Source organism: Nomascus leucogenys, chromosome 22a, assembly GCF_006542625.1.
Source record: "Nomascus leucogenys isolate Asia chromosome 22a, Asia_NLE_v1, whole genome shotgun sequence".
Classification (NCBI taxonomy): domain Eukaryota; kingdom Metazoa; phylum Chordata; class Mammalia; order Primates; family Hylobatidae; genus Nomascus; species Nomascus leucogenys.
The window spans coordinates 13,705,066-13,722,664 of record NC_044402.1 but is presented as its reverse complement, the minus strand read 5'-3'; the positions used below and the strand labels follow the sequence as shown (position 1 = coordinate 13,722,664).

General features: G+C 41.6%; 1 protein-coding gene and 1 pseudogene across 9 annotated transcripts in view; one reads left to right on the top strand and one right to left on the bottom strand.

The window, feature by feature from the left end:
* TRIP11 (thyroid hormone receptor interactor 11) overlaps positions 1-17,221 on the bottom strand; it is a 78,175-nt gene extending 60,954 nt beyond the window's left edge. For 5 of the 8 annotated variants that reach the window (XR_004027811.1, XR_004027812.1, XR_004027813.1 and 2 more), the window contains exons 1-3: positions 15,587-17,221; positions 9,213-9,274; positions 1,692-1,802 (exon numbers count right to left, since the gene is read on the bottom strand). Coding sequence is in view for 4 of the 8 variants with exons in the window: in XM_030802789.1 (XP_030658649.1) it covers positions 1,692-1,802; positions 9,213-9,274; positions 15,587-15,725 (312 nt within the window). In the remaining 4 variants the exon portion in view is untranslated. Of the gene's footprint in view, positions 1-1,691; positions 1,803-6,216; positions 6,305-9,212; positions 9,275-15,586 lie in introns of those variants that run through there. The other 3 variants (XM_004091845.3, XM_030802785.1, XM_030802787.1) reach the window with 3 other exon arrangements.
* On the top strand, positions 2,977-3,985 carry LOC105737959 (annotated as a pseudogene). Its single transcript, XR_004027814.1, has one exon. The product of XR_004027814.1 is annotated as a prothymosin alpha-like (transcript).
* Positions 17,222-17,599: the final 378 nt, after the last annotated feature.

Below are 17,599 nucleotides of genomic sequence, written 5' to 3'. Positions count from 1 at the left end.
AGTAGCTGAGACTACAGGCATACGCCACCACGTCCGGCTAATTTTTGTATTATTAGTAGAGATGGGGAATCCAGAAGAAAAAAAAAAGTAGGCTTGTAACTTTAAATTGAACTTGAGGACAGGCACGGTGGCTCACGCCTGTAATCCCAACACTTTGTGAGGCCAAGGCGGGTGGATCACCTGAGGTCAGGAGTTCGAAACCAGCCTGGCCAACGTGGTGAAACCCCATCTCTAATAAAAATTCAAAAATTAGCCGGCTGTGGTAGTGCATGCCTGTAATCCCAGCTACTCAGGAGGCTGAGGCACGAGAATTGCTTGAACCGGAATGCAGAGGTTGCAGTGAGCTGAGATTGCACCACTGCACTTCAGCCTGGGCGACAGAGCAGGACTCTGTCCAAAAAAAAAAAAAAAAAAAAATTATTTGAACTTGCAACTTTGCTTTTTTTAGTATTCATTTTATTTTTATAGTAATTCATTTTATATTGTATTTTATGAAATTATCACTTCCTAACAAATTGGAAATTTAAGCACTACTTTCAATACCTATGTATATCTTTAACGTGCTATACTTTTATCTTTCACCTTAGCATGTCACTAAAGGAACTAGAAAGCACAGGAATTAGAAAGCACAAGAATTAGAAAACATGACACCTAAATTTTAAAAACCCAAATATATAGTTATGGTAGAAATGAACATTTAGTCAACAAACTGAAAAACATCCAAATGATCTGGATAATATAACAGGAAATGGTTCAATTCAATGTAAGTATTTATTGGGGGCCACTTACGTACTAAACACTAAAGAGAATTCAGTAACAGCACGACATGAGGACACAGACTGTATTTTAAGGATTCAGAGTGGCCAGGCGCGGTGGCTCAAGCCTGTAATCCCAGCACTTTGGGAGGCCGAGGCGGGCGGATCACGTGGTCAGGAGATCGAGACCATCCTGGCTAACACGGGGAAACTCCGTCTCTACTAAAAATACAGACAGAAAAATTAGCCAGGCATGGTGGCGGGCGCCTGTAGTCCCAGCTACACGGGAGGCTGAGGCAGGAGAATGGCGTGAACCCAGGAGGCGGAGCTTGCAGTGAGCCGAGATCGCGCCACTGCACTCCAGCCTGGGCGACAGAGCGAGCCTCCGTCTCAAAAAAAAAAAAAAAAAAAAAAAAAAAAAAAAAAAGGATTCAGAGTAACATTAAATTATATAATATCTACTACCAGCACTGTAAAGCAAAGATTAATCAATTCCAAAGTAGCCATTTCAAACTAAAAAAACCCAAAAACATTTATAAAGCAATTATACGCAAATTATAATATATTTAATATTGTTTCTCCATGGAAAATCAAGCACACGCCAATACAACAAATATTGGGCTTCATAAAATCAGAAATTATAAGCAACAGATACCTAAAGATATTTTGTACAAAAACTTTTTCTTCTTCTTTTGGAAAGAAAAAAATTATACTTCACACAGGTTGGTTTATATAATGTAAACTTTATAAAGTTTACATTACCTTATAAAGTTCTTATTAAATAAGGGATATCAAACTGAGTCGAAAATTATTAAATTCATCACCTTTTCAATATTTTTATAGATCTGAATATACCTCGATTTATATTCTAACTCTAAAAACATACCTAAATACATTACAGTGAAGTACATGTGAAGTAACTGTGATAACATTTACCTCTTTTTGTTGAAGTTGATTTCGGTAACTTGTAGATTGCTGCTTTATTTGAATCTCTGATGCTTCATGTTTCTCTTCTAGATCAGTACAAAGCTTCTTAAGCCTTTTATTCTAGAAAAAAAAAGTATTTTCAACAAAAAGACTGCAAGTAAAACATGTAATTAGTTATGTGCACGGCATTATGAAAAACGTACTGCTTCCCCCCCCCAAAAAAAGTCAAATATAAAAGGTCTCAGACAGAATTCTGGACTTTAAAATATGCTTTTAAATTAAAGTTAAAAATGCACTGACTAGCCGGGCACGGTGGCTCACGCCTGTAATCTCAGCACTTGGGGAAGCCAAGGTGGGCAGATCACGAGGTCAGGAGATCGAGACCATCCTGGCCAACATGGTGAAACCCCATCTCTACTAAAATACAAAAAAAAATTAGACGGGCGTGGTGGTGCGTGCCTGTAATCCCAGCTACTTGCGAGGCTGAGGCAGGGGAATTGCTTGAACCCGGGAGGCGGAGGTTGCAGTGAGCCGAGATCATGCCATTACATTCGAGCCTGGTGACAGCGAGACTCCGTCTCAAAAAAAAAAAAAAGCACTGACCATGTTTATACAGAATATGCATAATTCTAAACCAAACAGTGAAATATTAACATTTTGCTCAGATTGATTTTCTGCTAAGAAAAGGCCACTAATCAATGTTTCCCCATCTTTGTATACCCAGTTCTAGCATACAGTAGTCAATACATATCTAGTAAATACATGGATTACATGTTTGAACTTTTGTTTTCTTCCCCAAACAGAACTTTTTTTTAAAAGAAATCTTTCTGGTTGAAGTACAGGGAGGAGGCTAAAATCTCACATAATTTGCTTGTCTTTCAGGATCCCTGAAGGATCTCGGAAAAAATCCAATTTGAAAACCACTACTAGAACTGTTTGAAAAAAGTTAAAAGTACACAGAATAGCCTAATTCAATGAACCTAGACATCACACACTGTCTTTTAAGATGTTGAAAAACATGAAAAAAATTACTCAAATTCTATGTACCTAAATATTAAATTATCTTAACCTATTATCATTCCTTATTTGAATGAAATAATAAGAACATAATGGGGCGCCCCACTGGCTGCTCTGAAAAGCCATCTTTGCATTGTTCCTCGTCCGCCTCCTTGCTCGCCGCAGCCGCCTTCTCCGCCGCCGCGGACTCCGGCAGCTTTATCGCGAGAGTCCCTGAACTCTCAGTTCAGGGACTTTCTTTTTAATCCCCTGCATCGGATCACCGGCGTGCCCCATCATGTCAGACGCAGCCGTAGACAACAGCTCCGAAATCACCACCAAGGACTTAAAGGAGAAGGAGGAAGTTGTGGAAGAGGGGGAAAATGGAAGAGACGCCCCTGCTAACGAGGAAAATGGGGAGCAGGAGGCTGACAATGAGGTAGATGAAAAATAGGAAGAAGGTGGGGAGGAAGAGGAGGAGGAAGAAGAAGGTGATGGTGAGGAAGAAGAATGGAGATGAAGATGAAGAAACTGAGTCAGCTACGGGCAAGCGGGCAGCTGAAGATGATGAGGATGACGATGTTGATACCAAGAAGTAGAAGACCGACGAGGATGACTACACAGCAAAAAAAGGAAACGTTAAACTAAAAAAAAAAAGGCCGCCGTGACCTATTCACCCTCCACTTCCCCTCTCAGAATCTAAACGTGGTCACCTTCGAGTAGAGAGGCCCGCCCGCCCACCATGGGCAGTGCCACCAGCAGATGACACGCACTCTCCACCACCCAACCCAAACCATGAGAATTTGCAACAGGGGAGGAAAAAGAACCAAAACTTCCAAGGCCCTGCTTTCTTTCTTAAAAGTACTGTAAAAAGGAAATTTGTTTGTATTTTTTATTTACATTTTATATTTTTGTACATATTGTTAGGGTCAGCCACTTTAATGATCTCGGATGACCAAACCAGCCTTCGGAGTGTTCTTTGTCCTACTTCTGACTTTACTTGTGGTGTGACCATGTTCATTATAATCTCAAAGGAGAAAAAAAACCTTGTAAAAAAAGCAAAAACGACAATAGAAAAACAATCTTATTCCGAGCATTCCAGTAACTTTTTTGTGTATGTACTTAGCTGTACTATAAGTAGTTGGTTTGTATGAGATGGTTAAAAAGGCCAAAGATAAAAGGTTTCTTTTTTTACCTTTTTTGTCTATGAAGTTGCTGTTTATTTTTTTTGGCCTGTTTGATGTATGTGTGAGACAATGTTGTCCAACAATAAATAGGAATTTTGTTTTGCTGAGTTGTTCTAACAACAACAACAAAAAAGAACATAATGGGGCAAAAGAAATGGATACTAAAACTCTCTACAAAAAAGAATTTATAAATCATTGCGGATAACAATTTACTAAGCATTCTACTAATATACCCACAAACACGGTTTAACAACGATGAATGAGAAAAAGAAGACTGATGGTGAGAAAGAAAGCTCTTGCTAAAAGGTGAAGACTTTTTCACTTTGGGGATGTCATTTGTTTTCTTCTTAGATTCTAGGAACTTCTGATGTCAACAGATGTGAAAATAATGATCCAGGAAGATTACATAAATTCCCAGAGAAAACCAATGGAATAATTGAATAATTATCGCATCCACAAATCCTAGTTTGGGACTCTATCCCCAGAAATCTAACAGAGACCTTAATTATCCTGAAGAACTAGTAGTAAGAAACAGGACCAATGGTCACAACAGCTGATTACCTTCTATTCTACTGGCTGCTTTTGCATGACTTTCTGTAAGCTGTTTATATGAAAAACACCATATATAACTCAGCGATATAATATACTGAAGTCAAACCCTGGTTATAAAAGTTCAGTTCAGGTTTTTTTTCACACAAAAATACCTAAGGTTATTTATTTAACTCTGATTAATAAACAGAACCTGTAAAACTTTGAATATGGTCAATATCTACTTGGTTGTCTGCCCTCATCTCCATAGCCATATGAGAGTCAGAAAGATTAAGAAAGGGCTAGGTGTAGTGGCTCATGCCTGTAATCTCAGCACTTTGGGAGGCTGAGGCAGGAGGTTCACTTGAGCCCAGGAGTGCAAGACCAGCCTGGGCAACGTAAAGAACAAAAAATACAAATACAAAAATTAGCTGGGCGTGTTGGCTTGCACCCATAGTCCCAGCTACTCAGGAGGCTGAGGAGGGAAGACTGCTTGAGCCTGAGGGGTCAAGGCTGCAGGGGAGCCATGATCACACCACTGCACTCCAACCTGGGTGACAGAGCAAGACCCTGTCTCAAAACAAAAAGAAAGGCTGAGAGAGCAAATGAAGGACAGTTTCTCTTCATGTGGCTGAACCCATAAAACATGAAAAGAGTTGCCAGAGATAATATTTTCTATCATATGGAATATGGAACAGAGGGGGCTGGTCTGAAAGGAGAAAAGAATAAATGCATAGAAAGAAGAGAAGAGAGTACAAATGAAAAGAGAGACAGGCTCCTGATGGCCTCCAGTTCTAGCTGCAGTCCCTCTAAAGTCATACTACATTTCTGCTGTTGAAATCCATAGGACACTCATATCTTAAAATATTCTGTCCTGCTTAATCCTTGGTTATACCATTAGGGTCCACTGAAATCAACTTAATTTCTTTTTTAGGCAGTCCTATTTGTAAAACTTAGTATTTATGATTTTTATTCTTTCTGAGAGGTCTACCAACAAAGAGAAAATTTACCTATTTTTAAAAATAGAATAAAATATTCTATCTTACAATTACCATAGGGTACCGTGGATCTTTTTATAAATCTAAGAAATATCATGGGAGCATAATCAACTTGTATTTTCTGTATCTTAAAACATTTTGCTCTTTTACTATCATGGGAATTTTAAAAAGTCATTTAAAAAATTATTCCCAACTATTTTAAAAATGACAATAAGAAGAAAACGGAAAACTTATGAAATCACCTAGGAGAATGATGCAATGGTAAAATAACCAGTTTTCTGACTGCATTGCCCAGAGTATTACTTTTTTTTTTTTGAGATGGAGTCTCACTCTGTTGCCCAGGCTGGAGTGTACTGGCACAATCTCGGCTCACTGCAACCTCTGCCTCCCAGGTTCAAGTGATTCTCCTGCCTCAGCCTCCTGAATAGCTGGGATTAGAGGCACGTGCTACCACACCCAGCTAATTTTTGTAGAGATGGGGTTTCACCATGTCGGTCAGGCTGATCTCAAACTCCTGACCTCATCATCCGCCCACCTCAGCCTCCCAAAGTGCTGGGATTACAGGCGTAATCCACCATGCCTGGCCTATATCATTCTTTTTAAAAGAAAACAGCTGTCTACAGATACCACTTTTTGTAGTTTTTTTTTTCTCTTTCATTGAACACAGTTAAAAACACAGAATTTTTAATTATTTGATGAAGAGAACTGACAAAGGAAAACATTCACAATTATTAGACAACTTAGAAGATGAATGCAAAGAGACAGAAAGCAGCATCCTAGAGTCTAATGGTTATGGTGAAACTGACTGTAGAAGTGAAATCTTACACAAATCTTCAGATGGCAATATCCTGGAAGAATTTTCAAAGTCAAGAATTGATGAGTGAACAATGTATTTCTAAGAACAAAAAAGAAATATGGCTTTCACATCAATTAGTCATTCAACAGGAAAATACTTCACTCTGCATTATTTTGTGACAAGGACCTAAACCATTTCATTTTGCTAAGCAGATACATGACAGTATTCTTTTTTTATTTTTTAATTTTTTTGAAAGAGTCTTGCTCTTGTTGCCCAAGCTGGAGTGCAATGGCGGGATCTTGGCTCACTGCAACCTCTACCTCCCAGGTTCAAGTGATTCTCCTGCCTCAGCCTCCCGAGTAGCTGGGATTACAGGCATGTGCCACCATGCCCAGCGAATTTTTTATTTTTAGTAGAGACAGGGTTTCTCCATGTTGGTCAGGCTGGTCTCGAACTCAGGTGATCCACCCGCCTCGGCCTCCCAAAGTGCTGGGATTACAGGTGTGAGCCACCATGCCCGGCCACGTGACAGTATTCTTTCATCATGTATATTTGTACACCAACATTTACTTGATATGTTCATACGTAGAAGGCTTAAGGCAGGTGTGTATACAAAGGCAACTGGGAGGAAACAGATGACACAGAAATGAAAAAAACTCAGTGGACTGATCATTCTAATTGGCATTTATAAATCTAAGAATAAACATGCTTTTGAAATTATAGAGCAAAGATGACAGCCATCATCTCTTCAATAAAATCATGAGCCATTAAAATTTTCAAAAGTATTGGTTTTAATGACACAATCAAGAAGAACCAGGCTGGGCATGGTGGCTCATGCCTGTAATCCCAGCACTTTCAGAGGCCAAGGTGGAAAGACTGCTTGAAGCCAGGAGTTTGAGACCAGCCTGGGCAACAGAGCAAGACATAGTCTCCACAAAAAATTTTATTTATTTATTTATTTACTTACTTACTTACTTATTTATTGGAGACGGAGTCTTGCTTAGGCTGGAGTGCAATGGTACGATCTTGGCTCACTGCAACCTCCACGTCCCGGGTTCAAGTGATTCTCCTGCCTCAGCCTCCCAAGTAGCTGGGATTACAGGTGCCCACCACCATATCCAGCTAATTTTTATATTTTTAGTAGAGACGGGGTTTCACCATGTTGATCAAGCTGACCTCAAGTGATCTGCCCACCTCAGCCTCCCAAAGTGCTGGGATTATAGGCACGAGCCACCGTGCCTGGTCTATTATAAAAAATTTTTTAAAATTAGCTGGGTGTGGTGTTGCATGCCTGTGGTACCAGCTACTCAAGAGGCCGACGCAGAAGGATCACTTGAGCCCAGAAGTTCAAGGTTGCAGTGAGCTATGATTGTGCCACTGTATTCCAGCCTGGGCAAAAAAGCAAGACCCTGTCTCAAAACAACCACCACAACAAAAAGAACTAGAAGTAATAATAACCTGAAATCTATTAGAGAGGTAACTGAAATTTGGAATCAATATTTTACAAGATAAAGATATTCCAGGTTATGCAGTTAAGGGTTAAAAAGCAGTTAACTGAATTCAAAGAACATTGCTTATTTTGAGTCTTTATGCTTTCAAAACCAGAAAAAAATTAAATAAAAATTTGGATTTGCTGTATTTAAATTATTAAAATGTCTTTTTCTTTTTTTGATACAAGGTCTCACTCTGTCGCCCAGGCTGGAATATGGTGGCAGGATCACAGCTCACGGCAGTCTTGACTTCCTGGGCCCTAAGATCAGGTGATCCTCCCACCTCAGCCTCACAAGTAGCTGGGACTACAGACACCCACCACCACACCTTGACTAATTTTTTTATCTTTATTTTTTGTAACCGGTCTCAAACTCCTGGCCTCAAGCCATCCTCCCACCTCCACCTCCCAAAGTGCTGAGATTACAGGCATGAGCCACTGTGCCCAATCTAGACTCTAATAATGAATAAAACATTAAAATTAATTTGCTATTCCTGTATCCTTTTTTTCTTTTTTTGGATGGAGTTTTTCTCTGTCACTCAGGCTGGAATGCAATGGCGTGATCTCGGCTCAGTGCAACCTCCGCCTCCCAGTTTCCAGCAATTCTCCTGCCTCGGCCTCCTGAGTAGCTGTGCACCACCACATCCGGCTAATTTTTTTGTATTTTTAGTTAGAGATGGGGTTTCACCATGTTGGCCAGGCTTGTCCCAAACTCCTGACCTCAAGTGATCCACCCACCTCGGCTTCCCAAAGTGCTCGGATTACAGACATGAGCCACTGTGCCTGGCTGCTATTCCTATATTCTTAACTTTTTTGTATCCAATTATTATTATCATTTTAGTGTTTAAAAAGCTCTAGGTTAAACAGAATTGCATTCTTAATATTATACTTAGCCGGGCATGGTGGCTTATGTCTGTAATCCCAACACTTTGGGAGGCTAAGGCGGGTGAATCACGAGGTCAGGAGTTTGAGACCAGCCTGGCCAATATGGTGAAACCCTGTCTCTACTAAAAATACAAAAAATTAGCCAGATGTGGTAGCGTGCACCTGTAGTCCCAGCTACTCGGGGGGCTGAGGCAGAAGAATTGCTTGAACCCAGGAGGTGGAGGTTGTAGTGAGCCAAGATGGTGCCACTGCACTCCAGCCTGGGTGACAGAGTGAGACCCTGTCTCAAAAAAAAAAAAAAAAAAAAAAATTATTATCTTAAATAAATGTGCCACTGCAATTTAGTATGCTGTTAGAACACAGTAAACCCTGGATTATGATAAATTATTGATACTATTATTTCCACATTTGGCAGTTTTCCTACTTATACAGAAATAGAGATGGGAATATTAAAGAATAGCAAACTGCAGTAACAGGTAAATATATTTTTCATCTACAGAAGGTTGATAAAAGCTCAAAAAAAAATCGAGATTAAACAAGAAAAGAAAAAAAGTGTTAAGCAGTACATTTAAAAAGAAAGGATCAAAGTAATGTTTGAGTAACCCTCATGACTTCAAAAAAGAAAAATCTAAGTAGTCTGATTTTCCTTACCTCTGATCTCAAGATTGCATGAATGGCTTCAATTTCCTTTGTCCTAGAATCAGGTAATTCTGCTACAAGAGAAATAGCAAATATTGAATATTTAATCAATACCATATGAAGTAATAAACAGGTATTCTCAAGAAAATATATTTCACTGAGTTTACACGGAATAGTAGGCTGATATGAAAGCATTCAGAAAAAACAAATCGCTTTATTCCCATAATAACTTTTCACTGACACTAATGTTCTTCATTGTCATAAAAGTCATTCTTTTTGCCTATGCCCTTAGGATGTCTACCTTTACCCCTTAGAAATGTTCATTAAAATTTTGTTGTGGGAAATTAAGCTTTAGAAATTAAAACTATTTCTCTGTGGGCTAATACTGCTATAATTTTAGATGAAGCTTACTCAACTGGGGCTTCAGGCCTTATTTCTAACTGTAAGAATTAAAGAAAGAGGAGAGAAACACAAAGGGTGGCTTGCCAGTTAAGACAGGTTTATTTTAGAGAAAACAAATCTGAGAGGGGCATTCGGCTGAGTTAGGTTAGAGGCACACTCTTTTCCAGACTAAGAGTTTTTAAGAATTTAGGGTGGGAGAGTTTATTAGAGGCTTAGACTGCTTCTGTGTTTTTTTGTAGTGCTTACCTGGGAGGGAGAGTTGTGTGTTTGTTCCATTTTTTTCTAGAGCTGCAGGCATACCCCCCGAGTCTGCTTTAGCTTCCCTATTTTAGTGCACCTGAAGGGAAAGGAATGTGCTTTCTAAGGCCCACTGCTTTACTGGGGCCCATTGTATGAGAGTGAAGTTTGGCAGTTACCCAAGAGACTTTCCCCCTACCTCCCTTTGTGCCCGAGCACTCCCTCTGTATGTGTTTTACTGTCTGCTTTTTCTGGCTGCTTGTAGTTAGAAGAGAAGTGACTTCCTTAAAATGCATGAGGCTAGAAAGGGAGCTGGAGGTCGGGTGCGGTGGCTCACCGCCTGTAATCCCATCACTTTGGGAGGCCAAGGTGGGTGGATCACGTTGAGATTGGGAGTTTGAGACCAGCCTGGCCAACAGGTAAAACCTCGTCTCTACTAAAAATACAAAAATTAGCCAGGTGTGGTGGCACACACCTGTAATCCCAGCTACTCAGGAGGCTGAGGCAGGAGAATTGCTTGAACCTGGGAGGTGGAGGTTGCAGTGAGCCGACACTGTGCCACTGCACTCCAGCCTGAGCAACAGAGTGAGACTCTGTCTCCAAAAAAAAAAAAAAAAAAAAGGAAAGGGAGCTGGAACTTAAAGTGGCACTGTTTGTCTGAGATAAGTACTATTGCTCTGTGACTAACTTCTGCTCTCAATACTATCAAATAATAAGTGACCTATAAACAAAGAAAAATATACTGAGAACACTTATTTAAAGTAACATAGACACAATTTATTAAAAATGGGAATGAGCTCAGTCTGGTTTTCTACATTTTCATCTTTATTTTTTAATTTTCTTGGAAAGGGTCTCACTTCACTCTGCCACCTAGGCTGGAGTATAGTGGTGTGATCATGGCTCACTGTAGCCTCAAACTCTGTCGCTTCAGCCTTCCAAGTAGTTGGAACTACAGGCACATGCGACCACACCTACCTAATTTTTTTACTTTTTTGGAGAGATGAGGTTTCACTGTGTTGCCCAGGCAGGTCTCAAACTAGCCTTAGGGATTCCTCCACACTCAGCCTCCCAAAGTGCTGGGATTACAGGTGTAAGTCACCATGCATGGCCCTTGGTTTTGTACATTTTCATTTAAAAGTAGAGTCAGAGCCCAGCAGTGTCAACATAGCACCACTAATGCTATTAGAAAATCATCATCTGGCTGGTCTCAGTGGCCCACGCCTGTAATCCCAGCACTTTGGGAGGCCAAGGCAGGTGGATCACTTGAGTCAGGAGTTCAAGACAACCCTGGCCAATATGGCAAAACTCCATCTCTACTAACAATACAAAAAAAAACTGGCCAGTCATGGTGGTAGGTGCCTGTAATCTGTAATCCCAGCTACTTAGGAGGCTGAGGCAGGAGAAATTGCTTGAACTGGGGCAGCAGAAGCTGCACTGAGCCAAGATCGTGCCACTGCACTCCAGCCTGGGCGACAGAGCAAGACTCGGTCTCAAAAAAAAAAAAAAAAAAAAAAGAGAAAAAAAGAAAAGAAAATCATCATCCAGAGTTAGATTTTTTTCTAAGTACTAGAATTTTTTTCATTACTCACAGCTCCTTAATATAAAAATAACTTATCTGGACTACAGTTTATTAGGAGTATCCAATTTTTTGGCTTCCCTGGGCCATACTGGAAGAACTGTCTTGGGCCATACATAAAATACACTAACAATTGCTAATGAGCTTTAAAAAAAAAAAATCGCAAAAAACCTCATTATTTATTTATTTATTTATTTATTTATTTATTTATTTTTTTTTTTTGAGACAGTTTCGCTCTATTGCCCAGGCTGGAGTGTAGTGGCACAATCTCAGCTCACTGCAACCTCTGCCTCCTGGGTTCAAGTGACTCTCCCACCTCAGCCTCCCCGGTAGCTGGGACTATAGGCCTGCGCCACCACGCCCAGCTAATTTTTGTATTTTTTAGTAAAGAGACGAGGTTTCACCATGTTGGCCAGGCTGGCCGTAAACTCTTGACCTCGGGTGATCCTGAGGCCCTCCTCAAAGTGCTCCCAAACTGCTAGGATTACAGGTGTGAGCCACCACGCCCAGCCAGAAAAACTCATAATATTTTAAGCACATTTATGAATTTGTGTTGGGTCTCATTCAAAACCCATCCTGGGCCACATGTGGCCTGCAGACCACAGGTTGGACAAGCTTGGTTTAAGTCAAAAGAAGCATGCAGTAATTACAGTGACAAACACTCTTGTTTAGAAAATCACCAGGTAGGGTTACATCTGTGGTTGGGTGTACATCTTGCTTGAAACTATGAAAGGACTGTTTAATTGCTACTCTGAAGAGGACAAGGTATAATCTAATTTGTTTAGGAAGGTAATTGTTAAAAGCAGCAACTATTTTAAAAAGGGATTTTACAAGTTCATGCAAACTCCATACCTCCCCTGACAAGAAAAACTTGGCCTTTTTAAGTACAAAGGGGAGATATTATGCAGACAAAAATATTCTGACTTTGTCAATAAGGGCAAATATGACATTTACCATTCATTAATGTTTACGATTTGCTAGGCACAATTCCAGGCATTTTACACTCATGATTTCATTTAATCCTCTCAACCTCACAATAGGTATGATTATCCCTATTTAACAGATAAGGAAACTGTGCTTTTGGAGATTAATTTCTAATAATTTGCCAAAAATCCCACAACTTGTAATGCACAAAAGCAGAATTTCAACCCATGTCTCTCTGATTTAAAAGCCCAAGCTCCGAACCTTGAATAAATCAGTAGTGTTAGGTAAAACTGCAACCTTCTGATATTGTAAATATGGATGGCTTTCAAGTTGTCCCCATAGTGCTATTTCGGAACTGTTTTATTTTTCATTACTGACACAGGGTAAACACTAATAAATACTTGTTCGATGAATAAAAGAACTGTACTCTGACCCTCCTTTCCCTTTATTTTTTTGAGACAGGGTCGTCTCTGTCACCCAGGCTGGAGTTCAGTGGTGCAATCACAGCTCACTGGAGCCTTTAACTACTGGGCTCAAGCAAACCTCCCATTTCAGCCTCCCAAGTAGGTGAGACTACAGGCACATGCCGCCATGCCCAGCTTAAAACTTTTTGTAGAGATGAGATCTCCCTGTATTGCCCAGGCTAGTCCCCAACTCCTGGCTTTAAGCTATCCTCCCACTTTGGCCTCCCAAAGTGCTGAGATTACAGGTATGAACCACCACACCTGGCCAGACCCCTATTTTTAAAAATTTACTAAATCAATAAATTAGGTGTTAAGCAAGTCCGATTGAAATACAAAGGGGAAAGAATAAAGGCATTAAGCAACTTTGCAGATTCCTAATCACCCGCTTGTGCTATTTTTATTGAGCATCTACTATGTGCCAAAAGGAAGGTGTCCCATATTTGGTAATATAAGGAGCAAAAAAATTCAGTCCCCACCCTGGGCATCAGGAAAACAGATATATTATAACTCAACATGTTAAATGCTGTCAGGGAGAGATCCACAAAGTTCTGTTAGAACACAGATCACCAACATTCAACTCAACAACTCAACCTGTGTGGGAGTCAGAATGGTTCACCAAGTACTTAAGTACCTGAAATATGAGCAGGGTTGTACAGGAAAATTGTTTTCTGGGGTAAAGGAGGAAACAGAGAAGAAAGGGCTTTCCACGTAGAGGCTTGAAGTTGTGTAAGTGCCTGACAAAATCCCATACAACAGAAGCTGTGCGTATAAGCAAGCATATGTATGTGCACATGTACAGCAACTGGTATGGCAACTAGAAAAGGTACATTGAAGGTCGGGTGCGGTGGCTCACAGCTGTAATCCCAACACTCTGGGAGGCCGAGGTGGGAGGATCACCTGCGGTCTCAGGAGTTCGAGATCAGCCTGGCCAACATGGCGAAACCCCATCTCTACTAAAAATACAAAAATTAGCCGGGTGTGGTGGCACACGCCTGTAATCCCAGCTACTTGGGAGGATGAGGCAGGAGAATTGCTTGAACCCAGGAGGCGAAGGTTGCAGTGAGCCGAGATCACGCCACTGCATCCAGCCTACGCAACAGAGTGAGATTCCGTCCAAAACTAAGAGGTTTGGATTTTATTCTGTAACAGGGTCAAGAAATTTTTAAGCAGATTTGTTTTTAGAAAGTAACTGACAAGACAATAGAAAATGGACTGGAGTAGGGAGAAATGGGTGACAGGACATGAGAGGAATAGTCCCTGGGAAAGATTATAGGGATCTAAAGAATAAGGAGTAATAAAGGAAAGGACAATTCTGGCATAGGATAAACAAGATTTCGTGACCAACTGGAAGTAGAAGATGAAAAAAGACATAAAAACAAGGACATGAAGATTTACAGTTTAGGAAACTGAGAGTGAAGCCATTAAGATTGAGAAAACAGCACATTTAGCAGGAGAACAAAATGAATACCACCTTAAACCTGGAAGACATCCAGGTTGAGGGATGCATATTCTCTGGCTTAGGGTCTAAGGAACAGCCAACCATTTTCCCCTATCTAGGATACACGGAGCGACTAGTCATTTCCCATAATTATCCAGCCCTTCTGTGCTTCTGACTGCCCTCAAGGTCCCATGCTTTTCCCCACACATAAAGAAGCCCTTTCATTTCCATCCCCAAACCTGTCTCACTGATGCACATTTATGGCATGGGGAACCTGAAGCGGTAAAATGGATTTCGGTAGCTCCCCAGTCTATTCTTCCTTCCATCTAAATAGACCCCACAGAAATTCAAAACATAAGCATTATCTTTCTATCAAACCATCTTTCTCGATTTCAACCAAATAAATATGAAGGATCTGTTAAATTAGCAATTAAAAAAAAACTAAGCCAGAATACTAATTTATTAAATTTATTTATAAGAAATACAATTGTCAAAGAAGCAGCTCTCACCCGAAAGAACAGCCCATTATCTCCCTGGAGCAGACTTAGATTGAAACTTAAAAACCGTTTTGATCCAAACATTGCTTACTAAAATGCCAAGAAATCAAAATAGTAATTAATGGATAGTAATTAATGTAGCCATTGATTACCATAACTCTGGGTCACTATTCATTAGTAAAACAAGATTGAGGACTTCAAAAATGAGTGAAGATTAATAAGGGTACCTTAAGAATAAGGTTGTCTTCCCTATTCTACTGTCAAAATATGGGCGAAATGGGCGATTATACACAAAAATACATTCTCAGCTGGAGTGCTACAATGTATCATCACAACAAGGAAAAGTAAAAAATAATTAAATAGAAAAACATGGCCGTGTTTCATAACATACTCAAGACAGAAAAGAGCAAAACGCACCAAGTGTTTAAATTATGAGTTATTTCAACTGTTACAATAATAGAAAACAGATATACAATTCTTTAAACTGTGTCAGAATACAAGAAGATGTTAAGAATGAGATCAGCCCCCAAACTGAGGGCAAAGTGGTGGGCGTGGATAAACCAAACGAAAATAAACTCGACTTAACACAGGAGCAGTCTCACTCTACTGTACTTTGAGATATCCAGAATATTTAAAGGGAGGAGAACCAGGACTCTTCCCCTGGCCCCCAGTGGTCTTTCATCATAGAAAATCTGTTGAGAAGAGGCAAGAAGAGGTGTGTGAAGAAAAAAGGGAGGAGCAACATTCCTTTGCGACCTGTCCGCGTCTCCTGACTGATGAAAGTAGTGACCAAACGGACGTTCCCAGGGTCTTAGAAAAGCCCTCCCTTCCCTCGCTCCAGCTGTTACCTTCCACTTCCTCCGTGCCCTCCATCAGCATATCCTTTGTAAAGTTTGATATCTGGCCAGTGAGGGAAGCCAGGCTGCCCCCGACTTGACCCAGAGACTGGCCCAATCCAGAGCCGAGGCCCCCAAGCCAGGACGACATCGCGGCGAGTTTAGAGAACGACCTGGTCCGCTCGGGAAAAAAAAAAAAAAAACGTTTAGCGCCGTCGGGCGATCCGACCAAATATCCTTGAACGCCTGCCTTCGCGAGACACGATATGATAACACAAAGCTGGGTTCTCAGGCAAGGCCGACTCCAGGTTCTGCCTAGAAACGCAGAGGCCTGGCCTGGAATTTTACCAGGGGCCCGCCTCTAGTGACACAGTCACCCACGGAGGGCCTTCTGCTCATTCCCACCGTCCAGATTGGGCCACTTCTTCCTCAGCTCTAATGACTTTCCCCAGTTCCTTGGGTTACTCCTGCCAACTCGACGCCGGCCGCCATGACACTCGCTCAGAAAGCGGCAGCGGATCACAGAAAGGCGCCGCGGTGGCGTAGACAGGCCCCGCGAAGCCGCCGGACGTGTCCTTGGCGCAAGGGAGGCTGGGATCGCGGAGGACCGAGCGCGGGCTGGGTTAACCGCAGCCAGCGTCTAGCGCAAGGTTAGGTCCACGCAGCCGGCCAGCTTCGGCTGGGGGAGGAATGGCCTGGATAACCGGGGCATCGCGGCGCTCCTCGGCCTCCTGCAGCTGCGTTTCAAAGCAGAGCCGACCCTTGGTGGGTAGTCCGGGGACCCTGCGGACCCTCCTTGTGTTGTTGAAACCTAGTGTTTTAATTGGGACTACACCCAGCGTTGCCGGGAGACTTGGCGGGGACGTTCCACTGCGCAGGAAGTGGCTTCAAATAACTTACACGCGTCACTGTGTCGATTAGCTGCTCCGTGACAGGCACTATGGTAGGAGCTGAGGCTACAAAGATAGAACGGATGGGTTGCAAAAAAAAAAAAGGAAAAAGGAAAAAAGAAAGGATGGGTTGCAAATTCAGGTGTCCAAGCAGGAAACACACTTTCCTCCTATAGGAGAAATCTCCTCTGGTGCCTTTATGGCTCACGATTGAAACCCTACCTTCTTTAACATACGATGAGCTTTTTTCATGAAGCTGCCCTCACCCAAGTAGTTGAAAAACGGACAACCGTTTTTCAAAATGACTCGTTAGAGAACGGCAGGGCAACTTAATAGAGAAGTGCCGTTTAGTGTCAACGCTCCTATGGTATTGGCGGCACTAGCTATGCAAGTGCCCACACCTCCCTCAGTCCTCAGTTACCCACACTGGCTGTAACACTCAGAGTCCTACCTTGCTTGCTTCCTTCCCTAAAGGAAGAAAGGTTGTCATGTGACTTTCAAGCAATTGGTGCAGGATACGTGGACACACAGCATCTAGCCAGGGAGACTTCCACATTTTTTGGTTTCAAAAGGATATGATAGATCTGCAGTTCTTTTAAGCATAGCAATAAGTATACTGGCATCTTTCACTTTGATTATATTCACAAGAGGGGCTATCACAGATTGCACAGTTTGTGAACAGAACATTGGGAATGCCTCCAGTATTTGGGATCTGATGGCACCAGGCAATGGTAATTCTCCGTGAAAGCTGAATTTTTTTTTTTTTTTTGAGATGGAGCCTCGCTCTGTGGCCCAGGCTGGAGTGCAATGGCGCGACCTAGGCTCACTGCAACCTCCGCCTCCCGGGTTAAAGCCATTCTCCTGCCTCAGGCTCCGGAGTAGCTGGGACTACAGGCGCCCATTCTTCATTTTACTAATGAGAAACCAGTGCCCAGAAATGTTAAGTAACCCATCCAAGGTCATACAGCTAATAAGTGACAGACCCAGGCAGTCAGGCTTCGGAGTCTGCACATCTAACCACTGGGCTGTGATGTTCACATGAATGCAGGGACAGCATTTAATAAACACTTCCAAAATGAGATGTAAATTTTATTTTAAGCACGTTCAGATATCCAGTGTGACTCCTGGATGTAAA